This window comes from Monodon monoceros, unplaced genomic scaffold, assembly GCF_005190385.1.
Source record: "Monodon monoceros isolate NGI ecotype Baffin Bay Population unplaced genomic scaffold, NGI_Narwhal_1 Super_Scaffold_18, whole genome shotgun sequence".
Classification (NCBI taxonomy): domain Eukaryota; kingdom Metazoa; phylum Chordata; class Mammalia; order Artiodactyla; family Monodontidae; genus Monodon; species Monodon monoceros.
In genome coordinates, this window is record NW_021703774.1 from 43,181,580 (window position 1) to 43,198,263 (window position 16,684).

Genomic DNA, 16,684 nt, shown 5'->3' on the forward strand with positions numbered 1-16,684 from the left:
TGTGTGTGTGTGTGTGTGTGTGTGTGTGTGTGTGTGTGTGTGTGTGTCTAACATAAATAAGGTAAAAACAGCTCTGCTAAAGTTTCAATAAAATTTCACCTAGATGAGAAACATCTTAAAACTTAAACCATAAAAGTAAATTAAATATGCAAATAATGCACTCAAATTGGGAAAAAAAGTTTTTTATCAATTATTAACAATTAGTTTTTTTTTAAAGTTCACAGGATAAATGAGAGAATTTAAAACCATTAAATCATCCAGAGACAATTTCTATTTCTATTTGCTTAAAATAAAGGTCTTCAACCACTAGGATTAGCTGTGTTTGTTTTAAAGTCACCTATTTGGTAGTGATGTTTTAGTTTCCAGTTTAGTCAGCTTCAGACCCTCAAGGTCCACAAGCATTCTATCTTTCAAAACTGTAACTGTTTGCGTAGATACCCTCAGACAGACAACTTAAGGGGATAGAGAACAAAGAAGGAAGACAGAAAGACGCCACAATTCAGAAGTCACCATAAGCACAGTACCTTGCACTGTGAGGAAAACCGATGCAGCCGATAATCCTCCTTCACTGGAAACCACACAGTGATATTCTCCGGTATCGCTGAATTTCACACTCCTCAGCTCCAGGGAAAGGTTGGCCAAGATCCTCATTCCTGCTGGATCTGCCAGCCTGACATCTCTGTCATTCCTCCGCCAGGTTAGATTGTAATCCACTGCACTGATGACAAGACAGGTCAAAAGTGTTCTTTCTCCAGGAGCGACTGTAACATTATTAGGCACTTGGATGACTGGCGGGGGCTCTGTGTGAAATGAAAAGATTCAAATTGAAAGACCCAGAAGTCATTTTGCTCACTCATAGAGGTGGTTTAAAAATTTAATGAGCATGTGTTGAATATCTAGTAGGAAAGATGCAGTACAACAGAACGTATTCATTAATACGTATGTCTGTCACCCCAAGAAAATTATCATCTAGTTGAAAAATGCTTTCAGTAGGAGTGCATGTTTACAGACCAAAGTACACTCAAGTCCAAATCTGTAAATTATAGATACGAGGATCAAAGAGGCATGGCAAAATGATATGACTAGACTGATTCAGGATTGCAGAATGAGTCAAATTTTGATTTGAATTTTGAAGAAAGTAGCATTTATGGATTTTTCAAATTTAAAACCATTTACTTAGTGTTTTAAAGAAAATAGCGCATTAAGTATGGTAGATATGGAAAAGATACAATGGTATCAGCTTTAAGGGGATTATAAACTCATTAAGACACAGTACATTAGAGTAAGATGAATTTCTCCCAGTGAAGATGAGGAATGTTTGATTTAAGAAAGGCAAGTTAACAGTAAGGCATAGACTTTTTAAAAAATTATACATATAGGACCATGTACACAAAAGGCATTGAGTAACGCATGCGCATTTCAGATGTGGTCAAAAGGCACTTACTAATTAAATATTTAACTACATTTCTAGAGAAAATCACATATTGCTCTAGTTAGGTTTGAGAATACTGTAAATCCAAATGCCCCTGTAAAGCTCACTCTGCCCAAATGCTTTAAAATAACCTGCCACAGAAAGCCATTATTGACCAATAATATAGCAATAAAAACTAGCTGGAAACCCATGTGTCTGTTTCAGTTTAAATGTGAAAGAGTATCAGATATTCAAGATCCAGCTTTATGCTTCTTTATTCAAAACTATATATACGTGCAGATGGATAACATAAGCCTATAATAAAACCTAGAAGTAATACGCCAGAACCATAGTGGTCATCTCTGAGAGAGAGAAGTGTGTATATTTTTCATATTTTCCTTTATATTTATCTTTGTTTTCCAAACATTTTTAGAGGAGTCTATGTTATTCTAAATCATTTTAAAAATCCTGAATTTTTACAATTCTGCTATGTTTTTAAAATCTCTTATGAAAATAGCTAATGAATCAATTGGGAAGAGTACAGGAGAAAGTTAGGAAGGTCTGACTGAAGTCTGGTTAGGTTTGACAGATAAAATACAGGATGGTTTGCTAAATTTGCATTTTAGATAAATATCAAATAACATTTTAGTATAAGTATGACTCATGAAATATTAGAGACACATTTAACTGGGCATCTTATGTTTTTATTTGCTGAGTCTGGCAAACATAGGCTGCCTAGCTTTATCCCTAACTAGCTGTATGACCTTAGATAAGCCAATTTATTCACAATGTTTGTTTCCCTATTTGAAAAATGAGATGATTAAATTAGGTAATCTGAAAGACCCCTTCTAGCACTAAGGCTCTGTGATGCTAACATACAAGATGGTATGGACCATCAAAGACCTGGAGGCGAGTACTTGTGAACACGTGTTGACACTGTATCAAAATCTTTTTGAAGACCACAAAACATTTTGTGTGGGTTTCTTTTTTTGTTCTTTTTAAATAAACTTCTTCAACTAGACTAGGGAATTTTAGAAAATGTAAAATCCCATATTATGGGCATACAGGGGAGGCTGGGTGCACAACTAGATCCTTCTCAAGGACCTAGGCACTCATTTCCCTAGCTGCTCTGCTTTTTGGCTACTGAGCTCATGGCCAAGGGAGCTAACATGCTCGGGTTAGACCCCCTTTCCAGTGCAGCCCACTTCCAGGGACCACTTAATGAAGGAAAAAGATGCAGCTCTCTTGCCTCAATTCAGGGTCACCCCAGCTCCAGAACTCCCTGTAGGATCAGCTGAGGTCCCTGTTGTGATTATATCACAGTTTAACTTCTTCCACTCCCTTACAGGTGTTCTTTCCTAGGAAACTCAGCAATAACCCTCTTGCGTGCAAAATCTGCCTCAGAGTCTACTTCCTCTTCAAATATAAATTCAAATATGTAAAATGCCAACTTTCTGCTAATATCCAGGAGGAGAGGAGATTTTAAATATGACATACAATACCATCACTGCATAAATATCTACAGATAATAGTATATGCACTGAAATATTTATGCATACATCAATAAATTTGGTGGTGATGGAGGAGATGATGGAGAAGTACAGCAGTTTGCAAAAGAGGCCAAGATAACAAATTACCGGAAACAGCCTGGTCCCGGGAGGATGAGGGGCAGTCATTCTTAAGTGAAAGAATGGCTAAGGCTAGGATTAGGGGACCAGAGATGAAACCTCAAAACTGAGAAAGAATGATAAGCATAGGCCTTGTGACATTAGGTAAAGATCACTGGACTGAGAGTCAGGAGGCTAAGAATCTACTTCTCACTACCTATCCATCTGATCAGAAATGGGGCACCTGCCTGTTCTGGGCTTCAGTTTCTTTAGCTATAAAATGATATGGTGGTATAATATTATTTCCAAGTCTTACCCTGTTCTAAAAGAATATCCTGAAATTAAAATTTAAGATTGCCTGTCACTAACATGCCCTTGACAAGTTTTCTCTTTTCAATTTTACTTAAAGCCAAAATGTTGGTATTGTATGTATGTGTGCATTGCAGGTGGGGGACATTATGCTAAAAAAATAAATTCAGTAGAGAAAATTAATATAAAGTAAAGTACAAAATATCATTTGTAAAGAATTTTTTCCTGCTTCTGCAGTTCTGTTCATTGTTTTCTATATGTTTATATGCAATAAAAGAGGTATAATTCTTTTTGCACCCATTTTGCATTTAAAACCAATATATCAATAACCAATATCTCCAATGAACCAAAAATCCTTAAAAATGTTGTCTAGAAGGAAATGCTGAAAAAAAAATGAAGTAACATATTGCTAGAACTTTAACTTTTCTTGAAACAGTTCTTGGGTGCTATTTGACTTTATAAATGTTCATCCACAGTGATACAAAAACATCACCATTCCATAATGCCGTGCTTTCCCAACACTCCTGTCCAAAGTATGAGATCTAATTATCCTGTGAATTCAAATCTGATTCTGGTGTGCTGGTTAGTAGTGACAGGAGGGTGGCTGAGCCAGGACCTGGGTGGAGGTTTGAGGCTGGAAGATTAAACAAAAGTTAGCCCAGAAAGAAATGTCCACTCTTTCAAGTCCAAAGGGGCACTTGCTTGCTACTTCTGCTGTTACAGTCATTGCCATACAATCCATGCTTCTGCCCTTCTTTCATAATTAACCAGTGGGACACAATTCCTGAAAAGTGGCTTTGGTACAGTAAAACTTCCTAGCAATACCATGGCTCGGCTGGCACAGATTAATACTAGAAGGGCACGTGTAGAGTGTATATTTGGAAGTTACTGACACCACAAGGCCAAATTCTTAGCAGTCAGTTCAGGAGTTCTTTCTGGTACTTTCCAGTTATTTATGCAATATGTCTGAATCAACTCACTCAAACCTCTTTCCCTATTGTCCTTCCCTTAATTAATATTGCTGGGGAAAAAACCCTCAAGTGCTCAAGTGTTTGTTTCCCCAGAAGCTGAGGAATGTTGACACGATTCCAATGCTTTTCATAATTACGGGAGATGAAAAAAATGAATAGTTTATGATGCATGTCAACTTGCTAAATTGTTTCAGAAGACGAACTTTATTTTTCTAAGAATAAGAGAAAATGAATAATTTACTGCAAGAAGAACAGGCTTGCACGCCTCTGTTTTAAAGTTCAGCTTGGCCTTAATGATAACAAACATAAATCCTAGGCTTCTAAACAGCCCTACAGTTATAAAGCTACTTTTGTCTTAAATTTTCCAAAGAAAATGCACAGCAATACTAAATTGACAATTCAGACATTGTTATAAACTCAACAGGCATATTTAAGTCAGAACAGGCTTACTATTAAACACACAGCAACCCTAGGCTAGGAGGCAGGTAGAAAATAACTGAGTCAAAACAAAGTTTCCAATAAATTCTAGATATATGCTGAGTAAGTAAGTGGCTTAAGTCCTGATCAATGATAATATATGGTAGTCTGTTTGGTTTCTAATTGATAATGGTAGTCTTTTGGGTTTCTAATCTGGGAGATTAGAGGAAAAAATGAATTTTTTTCACTAAAATATATTCTACCTTGTAAAGTAATCTGAGCCTTGCCCATTTATTCATAGGAAACACACTATTTAAATGTAACTTAATTAGCATGACTTCTGCCCTTCTTAATACCAATATTGTAGCCACTGAGGTCCTATGTTTTTTGAATGTGATACTTTCCTTATTGTCTTCAACTTAGATGTCAGAATCCATTCACAAAAGCACTCTGCTCATTATAAATATGGGAGAGGGAAAGGGAAAGTTGAACATTGCTATAATCAGAATGGATCTCTCCCTTTTCTGATATTTTATTTTTTCAAAGGAAAATACTATATGGAGATCAAAAAATATTTATTGAGCCCCCATAATAATAATAATGATAATAACAACAACAATAATAAAAACAGCTAATGTCTATTAGGTGTTTCTACGTGCCAGACTCTCTTCTAAGTGCCTGACATACACTGTCTCATTTAATCCTCAGTTTCTCCATGAGATAGAGACTGTTACTCTTATTGTCATCATTTTATAGTTAGGGGGTCCAAGGCACTGAGTTCTTAAGTAATTGGCCCAAGGCAGGTCACACAGTTAATATGCAGTGAAGCCTGGATTAACAAACATCCCATTTCCATAGCTACATTAATACTTAGGCAACTGCAAAGCAATTAGGAATAATTACCTGACACGTCAAAGAACGTCTCTGCCCGTCCAGTCCCTGCACTGCTGACGGCAATGCACTCATAGGAGCCTTCATCAGACAAAGTGACCTGTTCAATATCCCAGGTCACACTGGCCGATTCTCTGGGGTAAGAAAATAGAAGCATGTTTAGTTACTACAAAAACAAGACCAAATTGAAAACAGTGATTCCACTATTTGTTTTATGCATTCAAAAGAACAGCTTAGGGCTTCCCCGGTGGCGCAGTGGTTGGGAATCCGCCTGCCGATGCAGGGGACGCGGGTTTGTGCCCCGGTCCGGGAAGATCCCACATGCCGCGGAGCGGCTGGGCCCGTGAGCCATTGGCTGCTGGGCCTGTGCGTCCGGAGCCTGTGCTCCGCAGCGGGAGAGGCCACAGCGGTGAGAGGCCTGCGTACCACAAAAACAAAACAAAACAACAAAAAAACAGCTTAAAAAAAGTTATTTTAGCTTAAAATTATACAGAGTTCTTTTATTATCATAATTATCATAATTTTATTGATAAAATTATGCAGAGTTCTTCACAGCTTAAAATTATACACCTTTTGTATTTTAATTAGAAAGTTAAGCTTTGTACTCTGAGCAAAAAACATAAAGACAGTAAGTTTTGTTTTGTTTTGTTTTCTATTGATCTTCGTAGGTTCTAACAAAAGAATTCACTTCCAAATGTGAGAAAAACTTTAAAGAGGCAGAGGATAGAAGAGTGGGACTTTTTTACTGAGAAAATATCAGGGAGACATCTTTAATCTTCCCTCAAAACTCATTTAATTCAAACTAATGATCATTTTACCACTTTTTTTTTTCCCACATTTTCACATTCATATGTCTTTTTTTCTTTTTTGAACAGGCCTGTAACTTTGCTGCTGAGAACTATAGCCTGTGCCTGTGTCCAGTTAGGGTCACTGGAAATTTCTTTGGGAGACCTTCTATGGCTACATCAAAACATAAGATACAAAGTTGGCACAGAAACACTCTTTAAATCCTCTCTCCTTCCCCTCTCATTTCCAGGTTTTGGTCATGTTCAGTGAGGTTCTAGCCAAAGCAACTCAACCAGTAATTTACAAGTGTGAAGGTAGAAAAAAAACGTTTTGGTTCCCAAAAGATAAATCCTCTTTAACTTTCTTATATATAAGCTCTACATAAGGCTATATACCATAACTGGTTCAATCTATGTATATAATGAGTAAAGAAAAAGATTATCAGTTTTACAGTCAAAGTTGTCATTTAGGTAAAATAAATCCCTTTGCTATATTACATATTCATTCATTTAATAAATATCTATACTTTGTCCTCTAACACTCAAGTTGTTTCTCATTTTTTGGAAATGTCTTAGTAATAGCTATTTAATCCTTATTTAAAACATTAAAATAATCTATAAAACAAGCATTATATTGTTTTAAAATGACTGCAATGTCATAAATATTTTCATAATTTTTTCTTATAATCAACCATAGCTATTTATAAACTTTTTAAACATTCAAGATACAGATGAGATGAAAAGCCCACTGCAGTCAAGACACCTTCCACTGAAGCTGAAAGTGGTACAAGATGTGATACCTCACAGTAATAACTCCAGATCTCTCCCCATCCGAATGAACCACACCCATCACCAAACCACTATGAAGAATTCACTGAGCTCTTAATGTACATTTACCACTAACCTAGAGTTTGTAAGAGAAAGTCAAGACACAGGTTCCTGTCATTAGGAAAGCGAGAAAATAAGCCAGGTGATCCTTCCATATATTTTAGTAACTGAGAATATTCACTTAATACTGTTTCCTTTCACTTGCGTCTGCATTAGGTGTCAGTGGTCCTTACTGTCACGTTCAGAAGAAAACGGAGTATGACTTATTCTATGCTGCATTGATCACCTAAGATGTATCATGAATGCTTAAGAGCAGTAGGCTAAGCCCAAATTTACAAATGCCATTGTCTAGGAGGTACTGGTAAGTTCCAGGAAGGTAGGAGTTTGAAATACACACATCTTTCATGTCTTCTGCAGTGCCTACTTCAGAGCCAAGCATATTTTAGAATTCATCAAAAACTGAGACATGCAGAAATTTTAGAACAGAAAATGACAATTCTTCTAGTCTTAAGGCCCTTTATTTAAAAACCAGAAAGTTGAGGAAGAAGGACAAGTAATTTATTCAAAGGCACAAAACTACTGTATGGAGTGCTTAGAGAATATTCTTTACAGTTATACTTGTTCCTCTCTTATTTATGAAATATTACATGAAAACAATTCTCTTTTTCATGTACCCTTATCAGTTAGCATTAAGATTATATGGCCACGATAAAAAGTTTTGAAGGGATGACCCTTGGAACAGGGGAAGGAACATGTCAGATAGAAATGTGTCTTGTTACTGATGGAAACTAATTCTCTCCTACATCCCCTAGAGACCACAGTGACTCACATAACAAAGATCCAGTCATGCAGCTGGAGTTATTAGGAAATCTAGGGCAGAGATGTGAAAGTGAATTGGGATTAGAGAATCAATCCATCATCACCCATGCCCAATTATGTCGTTAGCCTCTTACATCCAAAGAACTTAACAAATGTCAGCAAGGCATGTCACATCTCTGGGCCACAGGGCTGGAAAAATGAAAGAAAGAATCCTTGTGGTTTACCTCAAAGGAATTGTGTGGAATTAATAAATTAATGCTTATAAAGAATCTCCAGTGTCTTTGAAAATTGTTAGTATTTAAACACGAAGCAGAATTGTTTGATTTCATCATTCAGTTTTGTAACTTCATCATTTGATATCTTGGTCAGTTATGTTGCTGGTTATTAAATATGCAGCTAAGGAAATCATCAAGATGTATGTTAAGCAAATAGCAGAAAATAATACAGTCCAATGTTTAAACAATGGAAAATTTTCTCAAGTTATAATGAACATTCTTGCCATAGCTTCTGCTTAAAATGACCCCATAAGGAGATTGTATAAGCTAAGACTGTCAAATATTTAACATGTTACACAAGTTATTTACGTGAATATTGAATTACCAGTGTAAAAGCTTTGTAAAATAATTCTTAGAGTTTTTCCCCCAAATGTAGTTTCATAGTAAGTTAAAAAAAAAAAAGTTTGCCAGAAATCATCCTCTAGTTTTCAAGGCCTACTTAATTTTTATCATTAGATTCCTTAAACTTGTCTAGAAAATTCACCCATCTTCACAACGGAAATTGGTGCCCTCTAGCCCACTTCCCTTCACTGTTGGCTGCGGTAGTGACCACACACGCTTCTGCTCCATCTGGCCCACACCCCCAGCACACACCTCATTTCTACTCTTCTCCTCCTGGCTCCCTGGGCTAGAGCTACACTGGCTTCCTTCCCGTCTTTCTTTCCCACGTGCCTGGTGGACTCTGGCCTTAGTGCATTTGCATTGCCTGTTCCTGGTGTGTGAATGCTCTTCCCTGGATATCTGTGTGACCTGGATATCTCACCATGTTCAAGTCCTTGCTCAAATGCCCCTACTCTGAATTTTAAAACTGCAACTTGGCCAAAACCACATGTACTCCACCAACCAGTAGTACTTGCCCCAATTAACCTGCTCTACTTTTTGCCATAACACTTTAAATCAGATTCAGAGACATGTTTATACTCAAGCCACTAAAGCTTAAGTTTCATTTGCAAGGACTCTTACAAAATTCAGGACCTAACTTTGTATTCATAATTTTGTATTCTTTGTCTTATCCAGGGACCCTTAAACTGTGTAAAATTCAGATTCTATAAAACCTGAATCAACTCTTTAATGTATTCTAGCATTTATTATATTATCATATTATATTTATCACCTGCTTCTATCTTCCTCCTTTACAATATAAGCTCCACAAAGGTTCAGAATTGTGTCTGTTTTGCTCACTGCTACATTCCAAGACTTTGAAGCAAATAAATAAGAATGTCTAATGAAAAAAGTACATTAAAATAAGTATCTATTTGTATTTAGATATTTAGTGCTATAAATTATTACTAATGGAAACATTTACACACTTTAAGTACTGGTCTACTCCAAGTGTAACTCCATTTCTGGCAAAGCTCAAGGTAAAGGGCAAAAGACTCTCAACAGAGCAGTGAATTTGGCCCGGCTGCAGGTAGTATCCCGGGGTTTTCTCAGGCATTGTAACTTTGGGAGCATCTGGGAAAAAAAGAACATGGGCAAGAAGGTCACAATAATATTTGGTACTTCCTGTTAATCCATTCAAAAGCTTCATACTTAAATTATTCCAGTAAATTCTCTGCATTCCAGTTAATCTAAATCATGAAAAATCACTTTATCTTTCTTTGTTCAAAGGTTATTAATTTCTGGATTATCTCCATGGACCCTTTACTAAGGTATTCATTGAATCTAAGACTCCACTGACCTTAAGACATAACATTTTTTGTACCACCAAGATAGAAAACAAAGCTACCAGATAAGTTACAATACATCATCAATTGTAGAACATAGTTCAATTTCAAAAATGTAAAACTATGAAAACAATACACATATCCTAGAATTGAATTCATAGGGTAACTGCTTCCAAAAAGGAACGAAAAAATTGATTTTTAAGAATCCAATAGCTTTTTTAAGCATTCAATTCAGGGGCTAACACAACGAACTTTGAATACTGCATATGAGGAAATACTGAGGTTGGTTCTATTATTTCCTTTCTACAGCTATTAACCAATAGCTACAGAGTGGTTCCTGAATTTCCCAAATCATAACCTTATGTATAAATGATAAACTGTTATCCCTCCACCCAAAAGTACAATATTAGAAACAATCCTTCTGTATCCTTGTCAGTCCATGGTTCAAGTTACATACAGTTCTAAAGTTTTGGTCAGAATCCAGTCATCAGCCTTGAGAAATAATAGCAAATATATAAGTAACTAGCTTACTTATTAACTAACTAACCAAAAAAGGCAAAATCATCACCAGTTATTTGCAGGGAACTACTGTTCAAAGTAGAAAGGTTTCTGACAATTGTATATAAACATTTAGCCAAATCAGATAGCTAATCAAATATTAAACACATATGCCAGGGGGAGTAAGAGCATGAGAACTTCCCAGCTCAAATTCTCAGACTGACTGAAGTAATCAAAATTCTCAGATCTACAATCAGTGAGACTTAACATGAAACTTTGAATGTGCTATTTTATGGTTAGGAAAGCTTGTGTTACTAAGTGTAAATGCTCTTCTACATGGTGACCCAGTAATAATGTGAGGATATTATTTTTGACTTTAGAGTCCATTCTTCTTATTTTTCTTTTTTTTGGCCACACTGCGCAGCTTGAGGGATCTTAGTTCCTTGACCAGGGATCGAACCAGGGGCCCCTGGCAGTGAAAGCCCAGAATCCTAACCACTGGACTGCCAGGGAATTCTCTAGAGTCCATTCTTTACTCATAGGACCATATCAGCCCCTTAAACTATCAATACTCCAGTGCTGAATAAAGTGATATCTTACCTGGGACGATACTAGAGAAGGAAACACTTGATACTCTCTGGAAGAGATAATCATCCTTATCATAGCCTGTTACTTTGAGAAAGAAAGCTTCATTTGGTGGTGTAAAGTCAGAAATATTCCATATGCCATAAGGTTTTCTATCTGGATAATATTTAATAGGAATTGTCTTAAGAGAGCTGCCTGAGATACTCAGAAGTTCAAGACGATCTACTCTAGCTGGGATGGAAATTCCAGAAGTATTCAGCAGCACATAGGTAGGCATTCCTACAAGAGAAAGGAACTCTCATCATTTGCAAGTAACACGCACCTGAGGTTATCTATCAAATAAGTTTTGTATTTATAATAACAGGTAATAAGGACATACGTATGAGTACTACAGACTGTGCCATAAACTGTGGCCCAGTTGTAGAATCTTCTCTACATAAAAGACAGTTTATTCATGACCAGAGAAACTTAGGAAACCCTAAGTAATTATTTTCATGGTAGTTAATGTTTACATGTAGAAAGAATTATGAATATTGCGTTATATGATATTTGTTATATGAATACTTTTAAAGATTCACTATTCTGTATCCTTCCGGTAACTGCAGCAATAAAAATAAAAGAGCTATCAGAAAAAAGAAATTTAAAGTCACAGTAGAATTGAGCCTTCTTTTTAACTATAAATCTTGTTGCATGAATAAAACAAGAGGAAGAAGCACCTTTCAAATCAACAATAATTTCACCTTGGAACATAAGCACCTTTCAAATCAACAATAATTTCACCTTGGAACATATAATGCTATATGGTATCTTTAATGTTTTAACTACACACACACACACACACACACACGCACGCAGCATTTTCACCTTGACAACAGGCAAGTAAGACGCTAGTAAGGAAAAAGTCTCAAGATCTAGGTCATCAGTTTTCAAAGTTTAGTAAGTGTAGGAATCAATGAGGCGCTTGTTAAAGTGCATATTCCTGGGCCCTACCTTCTGTGATTCTCATTCAGGAGATCTGGGGTGGGCCCCAGGAATTAATTTTTGATAAGCTCCCTGAGTGATTTCAATATCACTGGCCTCGGGACCACACTTTGAGAAACAGTTACTAGGTCAAGAGTGCAATCATATTTAAAATAAAGATGCTATGTTTCCCAATTTTATTGAATACCACAAAATTATAAAATCACAGACAGTCTGAGAACTCTTTTGCACTTCAATATCTACTATGCCAACTGAAGTAATGAGAACATACAAACCTTGCACCGGTCTGCTGACTGTGTTTTTGAAGTCCAGGGTGGGCTTTCGGGAAAAACCAGCTCGAAAATCAATAGTACTGAGGCCGGTGATGCGAACAGAGTGCCTTCCACTGCTAGATGTCTGAAAAATGTTTAATGACAAACTCTATCAGCAGTTGATCCAGGATGCAGGTCACACTAGACACTAACCAGTATGGGAAACTGCAGAGTGTTTAACTAGGATTGATGTCCGATCACTGAGGTTTTTGATCTGGGTGTTTTGAACTAAACTGTGATTCTGTAACTTCAATGCAAGTTTTGTAATACATATCCCAGGGGACTAAAGTACAGCTGAGTTTTATATTGCGTGACCAGTGGTAAAAGATAGAGGGGTGTAGTCATAGTGACTGGACTTGGTGTACATGGTGAATGTTCAGGAAATATTTGTGAAATGAACGAATGACTAAATCTTCTCCCCTAAACACCATCCAGGTTCTATTATGAAAATATTTCCCTTCTCTTTGCTTCTGGGAAGAGACAGCCAGGACAAGCACAAGAGCCGACCATTCTCCAACTTTTAGCCAAACGGCATCGTCAGCTCAGCAGTGTCCAGCCAAGGCACTCAGTGCTCAAGATACAAATATGAGTGAAAAGAAGGTCCTGACCCTGTAAGGGTCTATGGCCAGTGAGACAGTCAGATGGAGAAAGCGAAATCTTCAAGAGGATGCAGTAAATGCAGTGACAGAATTACAGAAAAGGCACATAGAAATATGTATATAAAAGCACAGACTAGCCTGTAGTTCAGTTAACACCTCCTAGGGGAGATGAACAAGATATTGAATAGCTAAGCACTGAAGTTATCCATATGTGCATAAATAATAAATATTGATCATTTGGATTAGGGTCACAGGATAAAACACTAACATTTATTGGGCACTTCCTCTGTGCCCAGACTGTTTGAATACATTGGCTTATTTAATCCTTATTACAACCCTATAAGGTAGATATCGTCATTATCCCCACTGCACAGATAAGGAGGTTGAGGCACGAAAGCTATTCAACAGCTTGCCCAAGTTCACAAGGTTTCCTAACTTTCCTAACTTGCAGAGGTGGGGTTTTAATCCAAAAGTCAGGCTCTGGGCTCTTCCCCACCATGCTACATTGTCTCCCAAGGGCAAGGTAAGTCAGAGTTAGCCTCTACATCAATATCTCTCTAAATATGATTTAAGGACCACCTATATCTACACCTACACAAAATCACTTTGGTTGTTTGTAAAAATATGGACTCTGAGCTCCAGCCAAGATTTACTGAATCAGAATCTCTAGTGAGTGGAGTTTAGGAACATGTATTTCAAAAACCATCTAAAGGCTTATGAACAAGAGTTCACCATTATTTTATTACATTGATCACTGAGATTTTGTCTCAAAATAAAATGACTATATGATAGCAGCATTTAGGTAGAAGCAGAATATAGGAGTAAGAGAAAGCATTCACATGATAACACCAGTATGCCAACATGGCTCTCCATCTCAACACTGAGAAACACATATTTAGTTATCATAGCATGACAGAAGGTGCTAAAAAGATAGATATATATGATTTTAATATAGTGAACAGCTAGATTAAGCCACAGCATTGTTAAAGATAAGCCAGCTCCAAGGCTCAGCAAACCACACAGTTTTCCCTACATCACTGTGACTCACTATTTGGCAATGAGGACAGAAAGGGTGAGGAGATATGTCCCTGTTGCTACCAATCATGTTCCTCATTGAGCAGAACTTGCAGGAACTCAGAGGAAAGGAAAATGAAGGTGAGGAAAAAGAAAAACAACACATCTTCATGAAAACATTGTTGTATTCTTAGTATAAACGATGCTGCTTATTACTATCGCTCATTTTCATAGGGGTAACAAAGGATTCTAAGTGTAAGTGTAGGAGTCTCAGTACCACCACTTATTGCATTATTTCTAAAGGAAAATGTGTTCTGAATTTCACATAACAGACAAGAAAAAAAAAAACTACAATCATAAACCAATTTTAAGTCGAGGATTTCCTACAAGGCTATACAAAACCTTGCTAAGTCTACTTTCAACTGCTTTAGATAATGTAGAGCTATAGTGAAGACACTATTGTCTACCGGTTTCTTGTAAAAGAGAAATGAAATGGTCAATATTATGAGTTGATTTAGACTTTTTCACTGACATCATCTATTGCTGTTAGTTGTCTTGTTGCTCAGAAAGTCCCTTATGATAAAACAGCTCTTGAGGCTACCAAGGGTAAATATAACACGCAATCCGCCTAATGACTGTTGTTAAGTGCTAATCATCTACCAAGTGTCTGTGCACAAATCAACTGATAACGAGTCCATTTAAAAAATGTTGCTTAGGGGCTTCCCTGGTGGCGCAGTGGTTGGGAGTCCGCCTGCCGATGCAGAGGGCACGGGTTTGTGCCCCGGCCCAGGAAGATCCCGCATGCCGTGGAGCGGCTGGGCCGGTGAGCCATGGCCGCTGAGCCTGCGCGTCCGGAGCCTGTGCTCCACAATGGGAGAGGCCACAACAGTGAGAGGCCCGCGTACCGCAAAAAAAAAAAAAAAAAAAAAAAAAAATGTTTTTTAATAGCTAAGTGAGAAACTTAAAAATTACCTAAGTGTTGGAAAATATGCTATCCTGTTGCTAAATAATACATTAAAAATAAAGCTGAGTTGATGAAGAGGGAGTCCTTTACAATCTTTATAAAATTATTGGAAAATAAATTAATTTTGATCCAAACAGCATAGCAAAAAAGTAGGTGGAGATAAGGACATAGTTTTACTATTCTCTGAGAAATGCTAAGAATAGGAAGCGTAATTAGTTAAGAAAATCTTAATTTATTTACATATTATACTGTAAACAGTAGGAATGCCTGCATAGAATTTAAAAGGGTTTGTAAGTAAAAGATAGTTCCAAGCGAATCACTTTTTATGCACAATGACATCCAACTTTGGGTTAATCAGAGTAATGGAAGCAAGGGACATCACAAATAAACCAAAATTATAGTTTAAAAATAAAATGCAAAGAAAAATTTTAAGCTAACTTATTTTAAAATTACCTCTAATACTCATGCCTGCATTTATCATTCTCGAATCATTCTCTTAAAAGAATTACAACCATACTTGGACATTATTTTAGGAACACAATATATCACGAGAAAGTGCCAATAATTTATTATTTTAATCTGTTTTCTTAAAGTAAGCTATTATTTTAGTCTGTTTCTTAGCTGAGTTCCCTTTTTTCAAGTATTATTGACATAGGAACAAAAAGATTTTATGTATAACGATGGTTAAACAAACAAGTAAATGGATGAAGGAGAAAAGTGCCAACATATACAAAATGCATTCTGTACAGCAGGCAAATCTTTTATGTAAATTATCACGTTTAATCCTCACAAAAGTCTCTGTGAGATAATACTATAATTATCTTCATTTCACAGATCAGAAGGGTAAAGTGACTTGCTCAAAGTCACAGATAAACAGTGGGTAGCAGACCTGGGATGTAAACTCAGTGAGGCTCCAGAAACTGACCTCTACTGCTACCCCATGCATTTCTCATGATCATCTCAGTGAACTGGATTATGCTGGTTTCGAGCTAAAAGCTGAAATATACCCAACTGCTCTACATAATAGAAAAGTAATATGGAATTTCTGAGTCTATCCACAGGAGAGAAGCAGAAACAAAATGGGGAGAAAGAAGGATGGGGGGCAAGGAGAGAGCAAAAGGACACAACTCACTTCAAGATATGTCCCCAAATCTATAGGCAAATCTACTAAACTCACAAAAGATTCTTGTTAGTGGATTTCCTACGAAATTTTTGAAGGGCTGAGCTTTACCCTCCATCGAAGTACAAAAGATTAGAATCAACACACAAATAATCAGGAGGCAAGGAGACCAAAAGAAAGTAAGTCTTCAGGAAACTCCAGAAGCATTAGAAGGCTTTGGATTCTCACATGTTATGGACAGAGTGGTGTTGGAGGAGAAATAAATGATAAGAAGGTCTTGGAGGGGTGAAGAAAATTCAGCTAATTCCGTAACGAAGTTAAACAGAGGGGAAGTCCAGCTGTGTATTTCTTATTCCTCTCTTCCCTTCTGAATTACTTAGCCATCTTAGCACCATTTTCTATATATATAATTAAATTAGTAAGACAAAAATTACTGACTTAATGTTTTTCTATTTGCTCTTTATATCATGTAGATTTAAACTGTGGGTTATAATAAAATTAGAATTTGGCTCCAAAAAGCATCTCTCCACCACAGAATATCTAGAAGCATCACTCTGGCACAGAGCCATCCTCACCTCATGCTTTCCATAGTTAAGAAGAGGGAAATCTTATGCTTGGAACATAATGGTTCC

General features: G+C 36.8%; 1 protein-coding gene across 3 annotated transcripts in view; it reads right to left on the reverse strand.

Annotated features, from left to right (window-relative positions):
• Positions 1 to 16,684, reverse strand: part of HMCN1 (hemicentin 1) — a 508,266-nt gene that overhangs the window by 309,135 nt on the left and 182,447 nt on the right. For all 3 annotated transcript variants that reach the window (XM_029226849.1, XM_029226848.1, XM_029226847.1), the window contains exons 7-11: positions 12,320 to 12,440; positions 11,079 to 11,342; positions 9,624 to 9,768; positions 5,619 to 5,740; positions 525 to 800 (exon numbers count right to left, since the gene is read on the reverse strand). In XM_029226849.1, the coding sequence (XP_029082682.1) occupies positions 525 to 800; positions 5,619 to 5,740; positions 9,624 to 9,768; positions 11,079 to 11,342; positions 12,320 to 12,440 (928 nt within the window). The remainder of the gene's footprint in view (positions 1 to 524; positions 801 to 5,618; positions 5,741 to 9,623; positions 9,769 to 11,078; positions 11,343 to 12,319; positions 12,441 to 16,684) is intronic.